Raw genomic sequence first — 23551 nt, 5'->3', positions numbered from 1 at the left:
AAGTAAGAACAGGTGCATGAACATAAATATAGGCAAGGGAGCAAATAAATTTAACAAATTTCAAGTACTAGTCAAGACATCAAATGCAGGAATTGTTAGGGTATCAGAGACATGGTATATCTCAGATAAGGGATGCGAATTTCTCAGAGCCCAATACCACTTCACCCATTGCTAAGCATTAAACAATAAAAGAGTTACAGGTATCAACTCATTCACAGAAACTCTTGCATTGATTCTTTGTCAATTCTGAATAAGGTTTTCCTGGATAACATGACCAACTGTTTAGAGAGTCTTTATTATCTCTCTCTCTCTCTCTCTCTCTCTCTCTCTCTCTCTCTCTCTCTCTCTCTCTCTCATGCCAACTGCCTTTGCTTGCATACAATGTTCCAGAAAAAAGGTTTTTGGAATGTCGTGAAACTGATATTTTTTACATCAGTCAGATCCTATGGCATCATATGAATCCATTTCCACGTGACATGCTGATTGCAAATGACAATTCATCTTTTTCAATTTTATTTGTCCATCTGTGCTAATGCAATGTTTGTATTCCGTACAGCATTTGTATTGCCAATAATTTGCTTCAAGCATGTTTATTTGTTATTGTCCCAATACTTTTGGAAACATAATTAGACTAGTGTGTATAACTATGTTACCAAAATAGACTATTAGAAAAACAAACAAACTTGAAGCAAATTTTTTTGTTGGTAATAAAAATTGCATAGTGTTGTGGTAGCACTGTGATATAAAGGAGGCTGCAGAGAGGTGTCATTTTCAACCAACATGTCACATGGAAATGGGCTCAGAGGATGGCAAACTTCAGAGGTTCCCTACATTTCAAAACTTTATCCATCCACCATTATCACAGACTCTAAGATTGTGCTGATGTTTAACTACTGAATGTCAATCCATTCAACATCAAAATTCTATCTGACAAATTCAAATTCATTATATTATTATTGTTTAAAATTTTTATTTAAAAAAGCTAAAATCATTACCATCTAGTTTGGTGCATGGTCCATGAGTGATAGCAAAAGTGTCTAATCGAAGGAAAGTGATAACCTTTAAATAAGACTTAGGAAGCTCTGCATCAAGGGAGGTTTCTTCTTTTTGGTCCATTATATCATCTTCCAACTGTTGCGGCTGTACAGTCATTAAGTAATATGCTTGTTCTATCTCACAAGGACTGCCAGGTTTCTCTTCCAGATGTACTACCTAGATGAAATAAAAACAACAGGTTTAAATATATTCTTTGTGTCCATTAAATCATTCCCCATAAGAAAACAACTACCCCCACACAGATAACATCTGGAACCTTGTGATAATAAATTTATAAAAGTGAAAAGCACAGAAAACTTGTCATGTAAATAAAATAAAAAAATATGCTGCACATTTATTTCATAATGCTAAACAAAAATGAAGTGGACATTTAGGTTTAGAAATATGACACATGTCCATCAGATTGATAGTGTAGTGTGATTAATTGCTCCACAGGACTGATTTTCATCAATTCAGTCCAGGTTTCATCATGCCAATTTATGGTGTGAATTTGTTTTTGTTATCCAAGGCTTGGGGGAAAGCAGCTCTTCTGTGAAAATTAATGACATGCAGCAGATATCAGTGAATGGTGGAACACTTACAGGTTTTCAGATGCTCTAAAATGATCTGATGGAAAATCAAATCAATGGTGACCAGCCATCTCAAGCAAGCATTACTAACCTCCCTGGAGAAGCTGCTAATGAAATCTGCTTCAAAACGGCCTCAGTCCTCCAATGCACACGGCCCACCCGCCCCAACCTTAACCACCGATAGCACGCTGCTCTTTCCTCCATAAGAAGAGACAACACCATCGTCATGCTTCCTGCAAACAAGAGATGCCACATCGTCATATTAGACCGGCCAGATTATCTAGAGAAAGCCCTCGTCTTGCTACAAGACCCCAATGTCTATAAACCTACGACAGATCTGCCTATCAAAGTCTTGGGACGTCTGGAGTCAAGCGTTAACAAACTAGACTATGCATGGTTTAAATCAGGGAAAATTTCTGCTTCGGGTCGGTGGCTTCTGCATGCCACAGACTGCCAACTGACTCAGTTTTATGGCCTATCTAAGATTCATAAGCCAGGCATTCCTCTCCAGCCCACTGTGTCCTGTTGCAATGCACCTACATATGAATTATCTAAGTATATTGCATGACTCCTTACACCTTTTGTGGGAAATACTGCCCACACTGTCACTAAGCAGAGAGTTCATTCACCTTATTAAAGAGCTCTCAATCTCTGACAGTGAGGTTATGGTGTCATTCGATGCAGTGTCCCTGTTTACATCAATTCCAGTCCAACAGGCCGTAAACTGCACCAAGAGAGGCTTCTGGAGAATGACTGAAATCTGCTGCTAAGGACTTCTGTACCACCCTCAACCTATGCTTATCAAGTAGTGCCATCACTTTCAGGGATTCCTGATACAAGCAGGTGCACGGTACTGCCATGGGTGCTCCCATTAGCTCCGTCATGGCCAACATCGCCATGGAGGAATTGGAAGAACAGATATTCCTCAACCTGCCAATGTCTATTACATCATAGTGCAGATACATTGATGACATCTTCACTGTCATCCCACGTGGTTCTGAAGCAACATTATTGAAGTACCTCAATTCATTGTCAGTGTTCATCCAGTTCACTTTAGAGTTGGAAGTTGATGGGTCCCTTCCATTCTTAGATGTCCTTGTAAAACGTGTGGGCCCAGACCTGGAAACTTCGGTATACTGTAAGCCAATGTGGTGCGGGCAGTTTACCAACTACAGATCGGGCCACACCCCCAGCCACCTCAACAGCACTGTATTCTCCTGTGCTTCGAGCCATTCCAGCTCAGATGAAGCTAGGCATACCGAGATTTCCAAAGTGAGAACGGACCTGGTCAATTGTGGCTATCCAACCCACATATGGGACAAGTGCTTATTGCAAGCACAGGAGCTCCCGATCCACCCAAGACCATAATCAACTCATGACAATATACCTACCGCCTACATTTCCTACTATCTGGGCATGTCAGGCCAGATTTCAAAAATCTTCTGGGAATACTGCATAAAATGCGTGCAACTACCCAGTAGAGCTTGCCTTTTCTGTTTCTAACATGAAGACTCCGATCGCCCCTCTTTTACGCTGCGGTGTGATATACCGCATAACTTGCAAAGATTGTGGCAGTTGCTACATAGGGGGAGAGCGCCTTCAAGACCGCCTTGCAAAGCACACGTCAATTCGCCTTGGTGAGACTGAACAATCTGCAATTGCAGAACACTTCTGGTCGACCCACCACGACCTTAATTCCAAGTGCAACTACGAAGTGATTGACCAATCCCGACACTTTCGCCACTGCCTAGAATCGCTTAACATCTCGTGCAATTCAAGAACTATGAACCGCTGCAAGGACACATGGCTACACCCTATCTTACCAAATTGTATTTACCTAATTGTATTTACCTATCTTACCAAATTGTATTGTTTTAGGATACCAAATTGTATTTAAAAATACTCACGTTTTGCTGAGTTATACATTATTGGTATTTTCAAGGTCACAGTAATTTTACCGAGTCAGCCATTAGATGTTTCCAGGAGATAAAACTACAGCAGTGCCACCTGCTTGGTCAGTGGTGACTAGAAATTCGGCATAAATTGCGTAAAATTATGACATCACGAGGCAGCTTCATCACTGAATAAGAGCTACTCCATTTATATGGCTGCGGCAGGTTTAGTAGTTTAATTGGTTAAACTACTAAAGCACCGAAAGATATATGCTCCCAGAAGGGCCTCCCATGGCGGAAAGGTTTCAGTGGAGACGTCAGACGAAACCCGTTTCAAAAGGTCCACACACGACCTTTTCAACTAAATTGTGATCCAAGAAAGCAACGGGAAACTACTTGGATTATCCTTCCCTTGAAAACTTCAATGATAGATTACGCACATTGAAATGCTACATCTGGCCAATACTGCTCTACGGTGTAGAAACCTGGACTCTAACATCAGCCACTACAATAAAGCTCCAGACCTTCGAAATGTGGCTCTACCGAAGAATGCTGAAAATTCCGTGGACAGCCAAGATAACCAACGCACAGGTCCTGCAGGACATGCACACGGAACGGGACCTGCTCAAAACCATCATCAGCAGGAAATGCAAATACCTAGGTCACATCGCTAGGAACCAACAAAAATATCACCTACTACCACTCATCCTGGAGGGAAAGATCGAAGGCAAGAAACGCCCAGGCAGACCGAAAATGGCATGGCTAGATAACATCAACACCTGGCTTCACATGACAACAGCACAAATTCTACACGCAGCGCTAGACAGAGAACAATATCAAAACGAAGTCGCAAACGCCATTCGGCAGCAGTAAAGAAGAAGAAGAAGATGAACCGCTGCAAGGACACATGGCTACACCCTATCTTAGAGGCAACTATCTTGAAACTGGATAAACACTGGCAGCAAATCCACACATGTCCATGAAACAACAATGAGCAACATCCTAGTAGTTAAATGAGCAGCATCCTAGTAGTCTCATGCACGCATCACTGCATGCAGAACTCTATCTGTTAAATTTGTCTCTATGGTCTTTATCGCATTAGAATTTTGTTGAAGAAGGGATCCATTTAACCCTGAAAGCTACATGTCATTTATCGTTCATCATTAAAACTTTACTGGATTATACAGAATGTCTATTTATCAGCATTATATTTTGACTTTCATTTCAACACGTTGACAATTGTCAACGTGTTGAAATGAAAGGAGGAGAAAACCAAAAGGTTTATCCCTTGGATCCCAAGCCCTGGTTTGCACCAGGAATGTATTCTTCCTTTATTTTGACTGGAATGACTTCGCCTTCATCTATTCTGCATTTGCAATGAGGATCAGATGAGGACTGGAGCCATATCCTTTATGACTGCTCCTTCTATGATGAGTACAGAAACAGGCTTATCACTAAAATTGGCGGCCAGTTGGCCAGAAATCATGAACATCTCTTCATAACTGAAGAGCCATATTACAAAACACTCGCTGAGTATTCTCAGGCAGTCTTTGAAGCTGGTAGGAAAATCCTGCATCATGGCCTAAGCACCACCACCACAATAGTAAATGACCCTACAACATGAACTTGAATGGCACAGACCCCTCCCCAGATGTGGCAGTAACAAATTATTGAATGTGACTTACTGATCAAGACCTTGGTGCCTGTGACTAGCCAGATATGCTTGTACAGGACAAGAAACCGTGCACGAGTTATTGATTTTGTGTGAAAGGGGTTTTGCACAGGCAAGGACTCCTCCACTCTGTGAGACCCCTCCCCAGTGTGATAGTAAATGGTGTTCCTAACCTGCAAAAAAAAAAAAAAAAAAAAAAATTGTGTTGTCTATATTTAGAGTACTGTAATGAGTGAATATGTGTTGTGTGAGAACATAACTATTTGTTTTTACTGTTACACACTGAATATGTGTGTATATTTATTTATTTAAAAAAAAAAAAAAAATATATATATATATATATATACAAAGCGTACTAGGAAAGTTTTGCAATATGACGCAACAATGAATCACAGGAAGCTGCTTGTTGCTGCATGTTGAGACATGTTCATACGTGCATAGTAGCCGCCGCGCCAAGTCGATGGGCTCAGTTATTCATTAGTAGTGAGAGTGTAAAGTGCTTGCGATGGCATCGTGGTCACGAAATGAGATAAGGACAGTTTTGCGGTATAATTTCGTGCGTGGTTTAACCATAGACCAGTGCTTAGAAGAAATGACTCTTGCACTAGATGATGATTGTCCACATCGTACAACGATATTCAGGTGGTATAGAGAATTCCAAAGGGGAAATTTCACTCTGGAGGATTCTGAGAGGCCGGGAAGGCCACGAACGTCAGTTACGGAGGAAAACGTTACTGCTGTGAGGAAAATGCTTGACGAAAACAGGCGAGTGACCTACCAACAGATAGAGGATACTTTGGACCTAAATGCACCAGCAATTCGTTCGATTCTGCAAGATCATTTGCACGTGAAGAAACTTTGTTCTCTCTGGGTGCCGCATCAACTGACTGAAGAGCAGATGACACGACATGTGACTTGGTGCCGAGAGATGTTAAAAAAGTTTGATAAGGGACAATCTCGGTATGTGAACAACATCGTGATAGGTGACGAGACTTGGCTGTACTATTACGATCTGCCGACCAAGGCTCAAAACAAAGTTTGGGTCTTTGATGATGACGACATACCCATAATTGTCAGAAAATCCCGATCTGTAAAGAAGAAAATGATAGCTGTATTTTTCAAATCGAGTGGAATTGTGGAACGTGTCGTTTTGGACACGCAGAAGACAGTCACAGCTAAGTGGTATACTGAACAATGCCTGCTTAAAGTCATTGGATCTATGAAGAACCTGCGGCCAAAGTCAAGAATGGACACCTGGTACCTCCGTCACGATAATGCTGCAGCTCACCGCGCCAAAGCCTGCACAGAATATTTGACCACGAGAGGACTGAAACTTCTCGAGCACCCTCCCTACAGTCCAGACCTTGCTCCTTACGACTTTGCACTGTTCCCGCATGTGAAAATGAAGCTAAAAGGGAGGCGGTTTTCCAGTGATGAGGACCTTCTACGGGCTTGGGACAACGAGTGTGCTTTACTCCCTAGTGAAACTTAGCAGAACTGGTTTAAAGATTGGTTTCGGAGGACGGAGAGGTGTATTGAATGTAGAGGAAATTACTTTGAAAAAATTAAATAAACAAAGCTGTGCTGCAAAACTTTCCTAGTACCCTTTGTATATATATAAATAACTGTGTGATGGCAAAATTACTGCTCGTGTTCTAGAAGGGGGGATGTGTGTGTCCTTCCTGTTCATATTCAGTGTCCATCAGTATGAAAATAGTTCTGTCAAACAAGGCAGATGTAAGAATGAATGCTGTGCCTTTGTCATTTTTGTTGCATACCTGAATATATGTACAAAAAAAAAAAAAAAAAAAAAAAAAAAAAGTCCTGTGAACTTGTCTAATAATAGGTGTATGACTGAAGTGCCCAGTATGTATGTGCCCAGTTTATAGCACTCCCCAAAAGAGGACTGTGGTTGGGGGATTCACCCAAACTAGTTGTTCCCCCACCACACTGCCTGTGCTGATGCCATCCTCATCCTAGTTTGCATGGCAAGGAATTTGCAAACACTGGCTTCAGCTGTTCTGGCCAGCAACCTCCACTCCCACTTATGGCACTATGTAGGAGTGGAGGTTGCTGTTTACTTACTGTCCTTAACAGTCCCCCCCCCCTCTCCCCAGGATGGAGGGCAGGTTGCTTCCACAGGAGTTCCTCTCTGTCCCTTTATCTTCCAATTTCATGGTGGAAGCCTTTCTACTGTGTCTTCTTCACCATCTATTGCACATAACATTTTAAGCTGTCACCCTTGCACTCTCAAAACCCTTCTCCCCTTTAGGGCCCTCCCTTGTAAGCTCAGGCAAAGCCAGGGTTTGCCCAGCCAGAGAGAACTTGTTCCTTTCTACCTGGCCTGGTAAATAGAGGTCAGCAATGCTCCACAAGCTCCTAGGCTAAGAAGCTAGTTGGTTGTTTTAGGATTTTATGGTGCATTAGCATCTAAGGCTATAATACACCAAGTCAAAGGCTAAGAGGCCAGATGAAAAACGTAACCCCTATACTACACTACATAAACCACATATCACTCATGGTATCTGGCCTTTACAGGGTACTGTATTCAACACAAGAGAACTATCGTGGAGTTGTAGGAACCAATCACAGTACTGCTTCAACCTAAACACTATGTGGTCACCTCTAAGGGCTAAACATTTGATGCAACATTGTCTCAAATTTTCTAGACCTCTTACATAGAACCCACTGTCTTGGTAGTCTAACCTCACCTCGACTTCATAACATTATTATTTGTCCCAATAATACCTCTTCTGTAATTGAAAAAAACTGTTGTCACTGCCTTTGCAACTGATGGTTTCTGCCAAAATTTCTTGTGGCAAGGAGATGCTATGTGATGCCAATAGATGGGCTGTTGTGCGGTCTCTGTAATGTAGTAACGAATCCAAGTGTCATCCAATTGGCTGATAAACTTATTTGAATTCTGGGCAAATTTGTAAGCCATGTCTCTGCACAACTCACTCTTTACACCTTCTTGTCTGCATTCATATATTTTGGTATCCATCCCTGAAATTTTTCCCATATGCAAGTATTTGGGGACAACATAACTGGGCCTCAACCATTCATTGGATATGTTTGGAGTCCCTGATACATATTTTACCTTAATCCAACAGTCTTTTAAAATAAGGCAAAGGACAGCAAAAGGAATGTTTTCTGTAGTTGACAGTTGTGGGTCATCCAAACCTGAGTTTACTTCTGATGATTTTATGATCCCTTTTGAATTCAATACAGTTCTTAATGATACTGAATGATGAGTGCTCATCATGTTATGTTGCCACCATATTCTCATGGATTGCTTCTTTTGGATAGATTCTTTTGGATAAAATGATAGAGCCTTTTATGAACCTTAAAATAATAATAATATGTAAAATATTACTGTAAAAATTGGGTTAAATGTATATAAATGTAATGTAATATTATCACATTTATTTTATTTTAAAATAATGAACTCCTGCTTGACAGTTTATTTGCAGCAATTTTCTGTCCCATAATGTGCCAGCAGTTTTCTATGGAGTTTAAATTGATATTCTTCGCCACAGGTATCATTGGATATGGGAGTTTCAAAAGAAAATCTTCACCTGAAGAAACAACAGTACACTGTTTGGTACAAACATACTAGAAATTCCACAAGATGATTGTGTAAGGTTGTACTTACAATACCTGAAGGCAGACCTTGCTTGAAATTACAGTTTTCTGTTTACACATAATTGTCTCTGATAACAGATACAAGATATTTAAAATATATTGTGGCAGTCACCATTAACAAAGCATATTTTGCCAACTCATTTGCTTGTTATGAATTCTCAAACCATTTAATTAGCTGAATGGAACTTCCTATTGATTCAGTGTAGTGACCAGTGTAATGTTGAGGCAGGAGACAGTTCAGTGTGATGGGAAAATCACCAGGAAAACAAAAAAAAAAAAAAGAGTATCAGTGTGTTATAGGCCAAATGACTGTGATGAGTATAATGAACCCCCACACACACACAAATAAATCAGAATATCTTATAATGAGGGAATTTAGCTTTCCAGATATTGAGTGGACCTTCTTGGTTTGTTAGTAGCAAGACCTTTGTGGATTTATTGGATGACTGTTTCCTACATCAGCATGTTATAGAGGCAACAAAATAAAGCAACACTCTTGATCTGATTATCATCAGCAACCTTTCATGGATTAAGAATCTGCAGATAAAAGAACCACTAGGTGGCAATGAAAAAAAAACCCGCTTTACGAGTTTCCTCCCCCCCCCCCAAGTATCAAGTATCAACACAATCAAAAATATGAACATTAAATGCAAACAATGAATGTTAAGCATTCATAATACCGCATTTAAAACCATGCGAGTAACTATACAATACAATGTACCCCCTTTACGATATTATTCTGTTCCAGAGACACTATTGTATCGTGAAAATATCGTAATGTGAACCCAATAACACATTGTTTTTTGTTATTTGATCTGATTATCATCAGCAACCCTTAATGGATTAAGAATCTGCAGATAAAAGAACCACTAGGTGGCAATGAAAAAAAATGACCTCGGAAGTTGAAATTTTCACTATAACTCTAAAATGTTGTTTTTTTTTTTTATAATGTAAATTGTATTAGTTACCAATTCAAATCATTAAAATGCACTACACTTTTATCATTATCATATGGTCTGTTATAAGAACCAATTTTGAACGCCTTTGTGATATTTTTCTAAAGCACATTTCTGGAGGTCACGATCAAGGCTTTTCTGCTAATACAAGCAATCATAAACAGGTAGTAAACTCCATGTTATTGCATTTGCAAAAATACTGATAGCTGGAATTGTGTGGTTTTTTACATTATTATGGTGAAATGTGTTTCCCCTTTACTGAAATGTTCAGTCGGATAAAAAACAAATAAATTTTCAGAATCATCTCTTCATTCTTTTTTTTTTAAGCTTCGTACACTTGTTACTCCGCGTAAATCGTGTTAGTTGCAATTTGTGCATTCCGTTAAAAATTGCTTATGCATGCTATTGAAATTTAAAAAGAAAAGAGAAGATTATCTTGGAAATAAATGCCTCTTGAAGAAGAAGAATTTCTGAAGATGACTCCTTGTGCAACAAACCAATGAGTGCCAAGCCAATAATGAGTGATCAACGAGTGTGCATTTAGTTGATGAAGAATAAACATTCTTTAACATTTGTAAGTCATAAATAATTTCTTTATTATAATTTGCTTGATTTTACAGGCTACGTTTTCATTTCTTTGGATAAATTTATCATTGTTTAAACAAACTAATTAGCTAACTAATTTCATTGTTGAGAACATAATCCCTATTTTTAACATTAGGTCTATGGGAAATAAATTTCCACTTTACGAGCATGTGCTAGGAACAAATTAACTAGTAAAGCTGGGAACTACCTGTATTGTATTAATGTGGGATTTACTTAAAGATGTAGCTACTCCTAAAGGCAAGAGAAAGGGCTTTGTTTTCATAGAGGTGACTCAGTGATTCCAGACAGTTTTTAAATTTTATGCAGTGGGACCAATTGATCTGATGAAGTTACACACACAGCAAATTCTAAATAGGAAGCTTTTAGGGATATTATCATAGAAACTACTAGACTTTTTATACCGACTAAGAGAAACAGTTCAAGGCACAGACTAAATGGATGTCAGAACAACTGATTACACTCGTGGAAAAAAATAAAAATGGAATGCATATATATAATCAGGTAATATAGATGCCTACAATAAATTTAATCTGCAATCAAATCACAAAGGAGGTTAGACAAGCTATGGCAGATTACAAAAAGTCTCTAGCAAAGAATGCAAAAAAAAAAAGCAAACTTCTTTTTGCTTTTCAGCAAAAAAAAAAGACTTCTTTACTTACGTAAACAGAAGGAAGGAATTGAATCCACTGGTTCACTAAATATGAATGAATTAACTGTTGATGACCTGCTCAGGTTGCTCATAAACAATGGATATTTTGCATCTACTTTCTTTCCCACATGAGAAATTTTTTAGGATAGGGATTCCAGAAGTGAATCAAATTCTGGAGGGGAGCTAAATGATTTTGTTATAGCTGAGAGGAAAGTAAAGGAGAAACTGTTGAAGCTAAACATAAAAAAGGCACCTGGGATAATAGGGATTTATCCAGTTATATTAAAGGAAGCAGCAAAAGAGATAAGAAAACCTTTAATTATGATTATGAGAGCATTCAAGGGAGGTCCTTATGGATTGGAGATGTACAAATCCTCAATTCAAGGTTTTAAAGGGAAACACAAATAATCATAAACCTGTAAGCTTGATTCTGTTCCAGGGAAATTAATGGAGTCACAGGTTAAATAAATAATCAATGGGCACGGCTCTTCTTGGACTGATGTTATTAGCAGACTCCCCCAGGGTTCAGTGCTAGACCCACTGTTGAATTCTGTACTTATTAATGAGATTGCCTCACAGGTGCCTAGTCTCCAGATGCTGCAATTTTCAAAGAAAATTGCAGCATCTGTATACTAGGCACCTGTGAGGCAATCTGATTGAGAGGTTTAAGGCTTTGAATGGATTGAGTAAGCTCAATGCTGATGAAATCTTTCCTCTTTATCAGACTACTCTGCTCTACTACACACACACACACACACACACACACACACACACACACACACACACACACACACACACACACACACACACACACACACACGGGGGGGGGGGGACTGAGAAAAGGTTGCAGATTGGAAGTGCAGAAATTTGCCTTCAGCTAGAGGGTGGTTGATTGTTAGAACACACTCTCAACTGGTGTTGTAGAGGTGGGTACTTTGAATAAATTCAGGTAAGAACTAGGTAAAGTGTTAGGGGAGGATGGACAAGTGAAATAGGAAGTGTATGGTTTTTTTTTTTTTTTTTTGCTTATGCTGAATAAGCTCACTTATTCAGCATAAGCAAAAGATACAAAAGATACTTACTTATTCAGCATAAGATACTGATAAGTCTAAATTACTTAGATTTTACTGTAATAGTGTTAATTTCAGAGGTCACATGATGGGTAAATGGCAGTATCGGTAAAAAATGAGATGCAAAAGCATGCACACGCAATCGTAGGTGGATGGAACAGAATCAGAGAAGAAAAGGACCTAGATCCTTTTACAAGAACAGGTTCTTGTTCATAGTCCAGCACAACCATCAGGTCAGAGGAGTTTACAAATCATATTTAACAGTCATGAGCTTGAACCGGGGTTAACTCAAAGAGAGCATGCTAGTGCACTCCAGCTCCTAACCACTCCGGCTACATCACACCTTGTCACAAGTGTGACAAATTCAACAGAACAAGTGTGACAAATTCAAGTGTCAGAAACAATGTTATGCTAACGAAAGACAAAAATGTGACTATTTAACCAGGTAGACCACTATTTATATGAATGGGAATCACTGAAAGAGACAGTGAGAGGGAATTGCAAAAACACACTAAATGAGCTGACTAATTATCTCAGTTAACAGAACTGAGATAAGTGTAGACGAATCACCATCAAAATACAGTTCAAAACGAGGCAATATGGCTGTACAGCTGCTCATAAGTCAAACCTATCTCCCAGAAATACATGCAATTGCCTATCCTGGTGCAGAGAACTGGTGTCAGATGATGCAGGAACTGTAAGAAAATGAGTTCTGTTCCAGCAATGGATAGAATATCTCAAAATCAAACTGATGTTGAGATATTTTATTAAGAAGTTACCAAAAATATCTTTACAATCAACCTTGTAAGAATACAATTGATTAAAAATTTATTCTAAATTAATATTCAGATAAACACATATGGAATTATAGATCTGTTTAGCAGAAACCAGCAGATCTATAATTCCACCAAAACTTAAGTGTAAAAGGCAATTTGCACTATAATTATAAAAAGTTCATATCCATTTTTATAGGCAGATAAATTCCACAAAACAGTACATAGACTGAAAAATTTCTATGTGCTACCAGTGACAGATTTATGTCATTAAAATGGTTTCTATTGACAACTGTATTAGTTTAGCTAGAGTTTGAAGTACTGTAAATGTTTCATTAAATTATTTAGCAATAGACAGGTGAGTACTGCAATGATAACCTATTGCTAAATAATTTAGTGGTTTCTATTTTGCATATCATGAGAAAACAGAATTCAAATTACATACAATTTTTATATACCACAGATACTTGAGTATAAGTTGAAAAATTAGACATTTTCAAAAATCAAAATGTAATGGGTCAATTTATACATAGGTCATGTCAAGCTTCTATATATATATATATATATATATATATATATATATATATATATATATATATATATAGAGAGAGAGAGAGAGAGAAATTTATGTTAATAGCTTAAAATAATTTTTTAATGTTACTAAGAAAAATTCATCTTATTCTTGAGAATGAGTGCGATACACAAATTTTTGTCACTAGATCAAATATCTAGTGACTAAATATGCAAAAATCTTGAGATATGTGCAAGAGTTACTTTGACAATTTAGTCAAAGTAACTCTTGCACATACCTCAAAAGTTCTTATCTGTTACCCCAACTGGACATATTATCTAGATGTTCTGGGGGCAGAAACGTTTCAAGTGAGCGGGTAGCTAATGCCAGGGAAGAGGGCCTAAAAAACTTCAAGGGTTGTGTTAGGGTTGTTAAATATACAAGAACAGTAAGTCTTAATTGTTTATATAGTAATGTTAGAAGTGTCGTCAATAAAATGAGCGAATTCGAACTGCTGGTTAAAACAAGTAAGGCAGACATAATAGGGCTTAGAGACGTGGTGCCACCGGGAAATTGGGGATGATGAGTTTCAGTACGGCTTGTATAATGTATTTAGGAAGGATAGGGTAGATAGAAGGGGTGGTGGGGTAATGCTTCTTATCAAAAGCAGCCTGAGTACGACAACAGTTTACCCGGATTCAGATGTTTCACATGCTAGTATAGAATCTGTATGGTGTGAGATAGTTGGAAACAAAGGTATAATGCTAGTAGGAGTAATCTACAGACCAGGTGATTGTGAAGATTATGACAAAAGCCTCTACATGCAAATGGAATGGGCAAGTAAGCGTCAATGTCTTATTATAGGTGATTTCAATTTGCCTCTAATTGATTGGAGTAAATGAGAAGGAAGCTAGACATGGGGAACAAAATTTTTAAATCAACTAGATGACTGTTATTTGTATCAACATGTCAGGGAAAGTACTAGGGAAAAGAATATCCTAGACCTCATCATCACCCATGAATCAGATGACATAACAGGGCTGACAGTAGAGGAACCAGTAGCAGGAAGTGATCACGGAGTTCTACAGTGGATGATGATGAGAGAAGTAGCAGTAGTAAAAGGCAAAAGAATGGGTTTTAATTTCAGAAAAGGAAATTATGATGCCTTAAGGTACTACATGGCCTCTATTAACTGGGTAGATATTGCACAGAGAATGAATACATTTTGAACTGTGCTATGCTTTTAAAACATTAATCACAGATGCCTTGAATGCATATTTATCATTAAAAAAATAATCCACGAGGAGGGTTCCAAGTTGGATGAATAGTGAAGTTGCCACATTACTTGAGCAGAAAAAGGTGGCATGGAAAGGTTACAGAGCAATAAAAAGTACTGAGGCCTATAACAGCTACAAGATGATCTGTAATAGAGCCACAGAAAATGTTCGACAGGCAAAGGCAGTTTATGAGAAATCACTAGCAAACAGAGCAGGGGGGGGGGGGGGGCTGTAAGGAATTCTTCACATATATAAATGCCAAGAAGAGCAGGACAAAGGGGATAGTATTAAATATCCAGCTGCCGTTGCAAATGAACTCAACAGATATTTTGCATCGATATTTACAAATGAAAAACCTTTTGTGGCAATGGGAAATTGTGGGAGCGAAGTTGAAAAATATGTAATTAATGATACTGAAATTTCGCAAGATTATTTAATGAAAAAACTTGAGCCTACAGGCCAGAAAGGCTCCTGGATTTGATGGAATATACCTTAAGGGAGGCGGCAAGTGAGTGCATTGAACCATTGAGGCTAATTATGCGAGCATCACTAGACTCTGGGGGAGATTCCCTTGGATTGGAAAAGTTCCAATGTATCTCCCATACATAAGGATGGCTCTAAGTGGGAAATTATCAACCTGTCAGTCTGACTTCAGTGGTAGAAAATTATGGAGGCAATGATCAAGGGTGGATCATTGTGGAATTCAGGATCATTTGGATTGAATTGAAATTCTCAAGGATATTCAGCATGGTTTTGTAAAGGAAAAATCATGTTTAACAAATCTGGTTCGCTATTTTGAAAGGGTCACTCACGAGCTGGATTTAGGGAATAATTTCGGCATTGTTTATTTAGATTTCAGCAAAGCTTTTGACTCAGTCTCACATGAGCAGTTGCTTTATTAGCTGGAACAGGTTGGAATCAATGGGAAAATCCTTAGATGGATAGCAGGATGGCTTCAGGGCAGGAGGCAGAGGGCTGTCATAAATGGCTATTCCTCAGATTGGGTTGATGTAAGAAGTGGAGTTCCCCTAGGATCAGTATTAGGACCACTGTTGTTTTTAATTTTCATAAACGACATTGATGAAGGGATAGAGGACGTGATGTCTAAATTTGCAGATGATGTTAAAATTGGTAGAGTAGTTAATGATCACTGTCAAGCTGAGCTTCAGAGAGACCCAGATAGACTTCAGGAATGGTCAGAAAAATGGTAGCTATGCTTTAATCCAACAAAGTGTAAGGTATTACACCTGGGAAACAGTAATCCCAAAATAACTTATTCACTTGGTGTGGAGTTCAACTAAACCCAGTACTGGAGGAAAGGGACTTGGGTGTTACGATACGGTCAGACATGAAATTCTCTGAGCATTGTAAACAAGTTGCAAGGAAGGCCCGTGGTATCCTATCGATGATCTATTGAACTTTTGCAAGTAGAGATAGGGACGTGATAATCCCATTATATAAGGCTTTTGTTAGACCACACTTGGAATACTGTGTTCAAGTATGGAGACTGCACCTAAAGAAAGACATCGAGCTTCTTGAAAGGGTGCAAAGAAGGGTAACTCACCTGGTGAGATCGGCAAAAGGGTGTCCTTATGAAGAAAGACTTCGAATATGTGGGTTGCAGAATTTGGAAACTAGATACCTTAGAGGAGATTTGATTGAGGTGTTTAAGGCTCTGAGAGGCATCAGTAAAATGAATGAGGACGAAATTTTCAAGATTATAAATGATGCTAGAACTAGCGGACATAAATTCAAGTTACGGGGGGAAATGTTTAGGTTGGACTGCAGGAAGTTTTATTTTACCCAGCGAGTTATAAATTATTGGAATAAGTTGCCTGCATGGGTGGTAGAGGCTGACAGTTTGGGGAAATTCAAAGGTCATCTGGATAGTACCTTTAGGTCAGGGAAGCGCATAGGATGATAGGTTTAATTTCCTTTTCTTTTATTAATTATTATTATTTATATATTTATTTATTTATTTATTTTTAATCATTGTTCTGTTCGTTTTTTTTTTTTTTTTTTTTTTGGCTGGTGCAGCATAAGCCATAGGCTTTCTTGCACCATGCGGCCATTACTAATACTAATAGATTTTGTTGTAGAATCAGGTGACAGCCTTGCATTTCTCAACTTTTATAGCACTTACATTTTGTTGTTAAGCAGTAATTCAAAACTGATATCAGAGAGCCTTTGTTTTAATCAGAATGTGATAATTACATAAAACGGTTTTATTAATTCTTTCAGAAAAAGTGCAAGTATGGCTGAAATAAGTTGCAAATAAGTATCATGAAGTTAGCTTTAAATTGAAAGTAGTTAATCTTGCAGAGGCCACAAATAATTGTGTATTCACAACTGAATATTCCATTCATTTACTGTATAAAAAAAAGGGGGGGGGGGGTTGGATCAAAATAGTTTTGCATACTCCACCCATTTCATTACGCTGAAATATAAAAAAAAAAAATCAGGTAGCACCAACTATGCTCTCAAAGCATATTTTCTAATATCAACATGTACACAGGTTGATATATTTTCTGACTTCCCGAGAGCCAAAATTAGAGGATGACTTGTACTCAAGTATCTATGGTAAATAAAATTAGATCATTTGACATATTCAAATTTACTTACCACATAATAATACTGATGTTTGCATAATTTGATAAATAATTTATGTTTGCTAAATTTTGATAGAGGATGTTCTGAAGGCACAATAAGAGGGAGCTGTTCACTAGCTAATGCAGGCAAATGTTGAATTGTTTTCTCACATCTTCGTAAAGTAATCCAAAACCTAACAATCAATGAAAAAAAAAACAAAACACAAAATTACTAAAGAAAAGTTTTATTATACAAGATGAATTCCATCTTAAATAATGTTATTACATGAAAACCTTAATAATCATAACCAAATACAAAAGATCAAAAATGCAGATTTTAAATACATTGAATTACTACATTTATGAAAATGGTTCAGAATTAACTCTTTTATTTGTGGAGATAATACACATAATTAGGTGTGCAGTCTTGTAATTTTATAATCAGAATTAAAATTTGAACAGTTAGGAACTGTGCTGAGCAGAGAACATTAAATAAAAATAATAAGAACATTTTTTTTCAGCTGTGAGCTTTCAGTTTTGTGACAAAACTAACTATACAAAAATCCTACTGGAAAGCTATACAAGCTTGAAAGATTGTTGTTAAAAAGGTAATTCATTATTTATATTAGTATTAATATTTACATATAATTGATTAGCTATTTCCTCTGTTATTGGTTGCATAAAAATTATATTAATCATTAAGTTTTTAGCAAGAGCTTATATTTTTTTATGGTACTGACCGCTCGAAGATGTGAATTTTAAAAAGTGAAATTAACGTTTAAAATGCCCCAAGCAAAAGGAGTGCACTTCGGTTTTAATTATGTATGACAATCTAAGTAAAGAGAAGTACACTCCTTTTTCCTTGGGGCTTTTTAACTTAACTTTCACTTTTTAAAATTCACATCTTCAAACCATACAGATTCAGGGGTGAGTACTGTAAAAAATATAAGCTCTTGCTAAAAGCTTAATGACAAAAATAGTTGGTACTATAAGGCCTTTCTAGAAATAATTCACGTTGAAATTACGTTAATTTAAATCAGAAAGTGCTTTTCTAATATTTGTCCAATTAGCATTTCTAAGGTAATTAACAGAATGTATATTTACACCGAAATCTATAGTGAATTGAAGTATAGATTTTGGTGCAAATTGAAGAATACAGAATTTGGTGAATACTGAAATTTGGGAGAAACCAGATAAGTAGTTAGGTTCTAACCACACAGCTACTAATGACCATGAGTTGAAATTCTACATTGTTGGATAAGTCAAAAATGCATGCATTGTCATGTTTATATTAAATTTTTAAAGAATCATTGTTAAGCCACAGATCATCTTGATTATCACAAAGTTTGTTAAGGCAAGTTAAAGTCTCCAATAATAATAGCTTCATAAAAAGAAAGATTATTAAAAAATATTTTGTTATGAAAGGGGGAAAATAAATCACTATTATTACTTTTTTTTTTTTTTTTTTTTTTTTTTTAATTTTACTTTTTAAACATAGGGGCTTCAATACCCTGAAAAGTATTACTTTCTAAACTTGTTATACTCTGATGTAAAACAATGACTGTACCTCTTCTCCTTTTATTTCTATCAGCTCTAAACTAATAATTTACTAGTACTATTTCATTAGCCAAGTTTCGACTAATGCCATGATAATCTCCATCTGCAATAGCCAGTTTAAAATCTTGTAATAAGCACAATACAATCAGTCCTCGTATAATATGATAGTTGTGTTCCCAGAAACCCTCATGCAATGCAAAATCATGCAATATAAATAGCAGGCCTTATATGGGAAAAATATAGGATTAGGTGCCAACCACCCAAGATCGAACACACATTTGTAAACAAAGCATTACCAAACAATAAAAACCTTACCAAACGCAGTTTAAAAATATTAAATTCATAACTTAATCATTTAAATTTAGGTTCTTACCTTAAAAATAAATGAAGACAGCTTGAGGGAAAGGGCATGAGAAAGGGCTGAAGTAGCGGCAGGTTGTCAACATTATTGGAACTGGGAGGTGGAGGAGATGCAGATGAGGGCTTTGGATGAAATGCGGTCACCCAGAACTACAGGGCTATTGCTCATTTTCTGTCTCTTTCTTGGGGCGTTTTCACAAAAAAGACATTTAGTTTGTTGTTTTGCCATCTTCCTCCTTTCATAAAGCAGCTGCTTATATGGCTCCAAAGCAGATTGAATTGTATGAAGTGCTATTCTGCTTCTTTCTGCATTGTAACTGTTATCTTCTAGCCACTGCATACTTTTCTCAAATGAATTCAAAACTGAAGATAATTTTGAAGTAGAAAGCTGTTTTATGGTGGCTTGCAGGCTTCTTCTGCACCTTCCACCTGCCCTTTAGCAACAAGTAGTTTGAGTTCTTCACTTGAAAGTTCTTCTTCATGGGACTAAAGTAACTCTTTTCAGTCTTCTTCCTCCAATTCCTCAAAGTCAACCTGCTTTGTGAGGGGCAACACAATGTGCTTTTAATTTAGGAAGCTCCATTACAAGATCAAAACCTTTAATCACGAATAAAATCTGGTAAAAGAGGCCAACTAATACCATACAAACAGTCATTTGTCACTTCGTTCCAAGCCTCCACAATTATGTCAATTGCATTCTTTATGTTGAATTGCTTCTAAGAAGTCCATAACTGTTGTTGCATTTTTATTTTCTGTTGCTGCTATCAGCATCTTAAATGAGCATCTTGTATAATAGTGCTTAAAATCAGCAATTATTCCTCGGTCAAGGGGCTGGATAAGAGATGTTGTGTTAGGGGATAAAAACAGGATTTTGATGTTTCATGACAGTTCAGCAAGGGTTGGAGGGTGATTTGATGCATTGTCCAAAACAATTAAAACCTCACAATCCAATTTTTTTCTTTTTGCAGTAGCTTCGAAACACATCTAGTAGAATATCAGTGAAGATCTGCCCTGTCACCCATCCTCTGCTGCTACTCCTAAAATAAACATCCATAAGGTAGACCTCACGATCCCTTTTAATACAGTCAGTCCTCGTATAACACATGTTTACACTACACGAATTCGATCATACACGATTTATAAATAGGGGAACGATATCTTATATAACACGAACCGAATTCGCTTATGCACAATTCGCCTTTGTGTTTACAAGAAATGGCAGTCGAACACAGAATCACCCCAACCGCAACATGATAGGAACGAAGAGAAGATTCTGAAAATGTATTTATGTTTTTTATATCAGTGAAGGGGAAACACATTTCACCATAATAACGTAAAAACCAACACGATTCCAGCTATCGGTATAATCGCAAATGCAATTAGATCGAGTTTACTACCAGTTTATAACAGATTCCACTAGCAGAAACGCAACTGGAAATTGTTTTTATTGTTTTATGGTAGTAACCCCTAGAAGTGTGCTTTAGTAAAATGTGAGGTATTAATAATGTATCCCTGCCTTTACGGTGTTGTTTATTCGGTTGCTACAAGCACGCAGCTTTGTTTATGTGTATCAAGCGTGCCTCCTCGTTTTGTAATTGTGCTTTATTCCCTAAAAATGAGTAAAATACTTAGGTGTGAAAAGGAAGCGTCCTGGTGAAGACACTGCTGATTCAGAGAGAAAGAGGAAATCAATATCGATAAACAGAGCGGACTGGGTCAAAAATTCTTACCAGGGAAAATTTATAGTGGCCTCATATTATGGTTTATGGCCAAAATCACACCGGCCGCCGGGGTTTCCTTGGTAAGGCTTATGGCCAGTCCGCCTCTGTCGATAGAGAAAAGATGTGAAATTGTGAAATGCTTTGGGCGAAATGAAAGACCACGTGATATTGCACATGCTACAGACGTAAATGAGGCAATGCCAAGAATTACAAAGAATGCAGAGAAAATAAAAACAACTTTTATAGCAGGAACAACTCAAAGTGTAATTAAAATCCATTAGATTAAGACACAAAGAATTGGAAGAGATGGAACGGCTGTCATCTGTTTGGATAGAAAATCAAACAAAAAACAAGTCTGCTTACGATAGAAGCAAAAGCATTAGCAATATTTTATTACATAACAGTCGTAATAAAATACTTACGTATTTTATTACGATTATTTATTGTGTTTGGTAATGTTTTGGTTACAAATGAGTGTTCAATCTTGGGTGGTCGGCACCTAACCCTATTTTTCCCATAGGGCCTGTTGTTGATATTGCACGATTTTGCATTGCCCGAGGGTTTCTAGGAACACAACTATCATGCTATACGAGGACTGACTGTACTCGTAAATTGGCTGCATGATAAACAAACAACAGCCTTCAGTTTCAAGCTGCCACTTGCATTTGCTCCTAACATAACAGTCAATCTACTCTTAGCAGCCTTAATCCTGGAGCTCGTGCTTCCTCTCTTGAGCTATGTTCATGATGGAATTTTTTCCGATATAGTCCTGTTTCATCAAAATTGTAAAATTTGGTCCAATGTATAGGGCCCCCCTCTTCCTTAACTAGTTTTTTCAGCATCGGCAGAAATGCCTTTGCTGCTTCTTCATCTGGACTTGCAGCTTCACTTTATAATTTCAGATTATGGTAAGCATGATGTTTCCTGAAATTATTAAACCTGCCACTACTGGCAGTAAAGAGAGGCACTTCTTGAGGGTTTCAGCTTTATTTCTGAGGTCTTCAAATATTGCTAATACTTTTGCTTTTATCATAAGCAAACTTGTTCCTGATCTCTTTTTTTTATTATTATTTTTTTTTTATCTTCTATCCAAACATAACAGATGTTCCATCTCTTCCAATTCTTTGTCTTGATCTAATGGATTTTTTTACACTTTGAGTTGTTCCTGCTATAAAAGTTGCTTTTATTTTGTCAGCATTCTTTCTGATTGTTCTCAGCGTTGCCTCATTTAGGCCTGTAACATGCACATTATCATGTTCTTTTATTCGGCTCAATGCATTTCACAATTGTGTATTTTTCCTCAATTGATATTGTTTTTCATTTTCTCTCTGAATCTGCAGTATTTTCGCCAGCATGCTTCCTTTACACACTTTTTTCAAGTATTTTACTCATTTTTAGGGAACAAAGCAAAATTACAATATAAAAAGAACAAAAATGAGGAGGCAGGCTTGATACACACAAAAAAAGCCATGCATGTAGCAACTGATAAAACAGTGCAGCAAGTGTTGCATTCAGCTGGGGTGATTTTGCCACAATCAACTACCATTTCTTGTAAACGCAAAGGCAAATCATGCATAAACAAATTCAGTCTGTGTTATATGTGACATTGTTCCCCTATTTATAAGTCGTGCATGATTGAATTTGTGTAGTGTAAATACATGTTATACGAGGACTGATTGCACTCCTAAAATAAAATTTTGATAGTAAAATTTAATGCTTGTTACATACTTGAGATTATTACTATTTCCAGGAAGAGGGGGGGACAGGTTTGGATAATTTATTTTTAACAAGAGAAAGGATCAAGTTAACTGGATTGGTATTATTAATGGGTTTCACAAGGTTCTGTGAAGTCAATCACATCTTGAGGTCATCAGCATATGCAGTAAGAGGGGTTTTTTTTTTTTTTTTTTTTTTAACTAAGTGGAGGAATGATAGTAGAGAAAAGCACGAGAGTCAGGGTATCATCCTGAGGAACTTCCACTAAAACAGACTTAAAAGAGCACCTCAACAGTCTAAGGATAAGTCTCTATTTAACAGTGACAAAAGAATAAAACTAAGGCAATTCCTCCAACTACTAAAGGACTTTAGTAAGGAACAGAGTACATAGGGATTTATAAAGCAAAGACAGAAGCAAGATCTTAAAACACTAAATACAATTGGGCATTTTGGTTAAATTAATTCCTTTAATTCTTCTGTAGAAAGAAAAGAAGTCTTCAAAAGGTTGGTACAATGGAAAACCCATTTATCTATAATGCTTATGTTGGAAATTCCATGGAAGAATCTGTTTTCGCAGTGGGTTCTGCAGTACTCCTTTAGAGCAATTTAAGAATAGAGGAAGAAATTAAGTGTGTCGGATGTGTTTTAGTACAGAAGGGTTTAATACAAAATAAGGAATTAAATCAGGGCCCACTACGTTAGTTAAAGGATAAATTAAAGGTTATTGATTAAATTCATAATTTCACATTTGAAAAAGGAGACAGAGGAAATGGATATACAAATATGGGTTTTCTGGCCGATGAACCAAACTAACATTAACAGATGGAAACTGAAATCAAGGGTATAGTCTTTCCAAGTGAGGCACATGAAGCAAGAAACAAACTTTAAGAGTAAAGAACTGGTTAGGCTTCTTGCAACAAACTTGAAGGCCTC

The 23551-nt window shown here is 37.2% G+C and overlaps 1 protein-coding gene across 1 annotated transcript in view; it reads right to left on the bottom strand.

Annotated features, from left to right (window-relative positions):
- Positions 1-23551, bottom strand: part of MED14 (mediator complex subunit 14) — a 306818-nt gene that overhangs the window by 123576 nt on the left and 159691 nt on the right. Inside the window, exons 16-17 of the mRNA XM_090375928.1 lie at positions 17299-17458; positions 996-1212 (exon numbers count right to left, since the gene is read on the bottom strand). Coding sequence (XP_090232054.1) covers positions 996-1212; positions 17299-17458 — 377 coding nt within the window. The remainder of the gene's footprint in view (positions 1-995; positions 1213-17298; positions 17459-23551) is intronic.

This window comes from Mastigoproctus giganteus, chromosome 6 (genome assembly GCF_048544385.1).
Source record: "Mastigoproctus giganteus isolate SK-2022 chromosome 6, ASM4854438v1, whole genome shotgun sequence".
NCBI classification, from domain to species: Eukaryota; Metazoa; Arthropoda; class Arachnida; order Uropygi; family Thelyphonidae; genus Mastigoproctus; species Mastigoproctus giganteus.
This window is presented reverse-complemented; position numbering and strand designations above follow the sequence as displayed.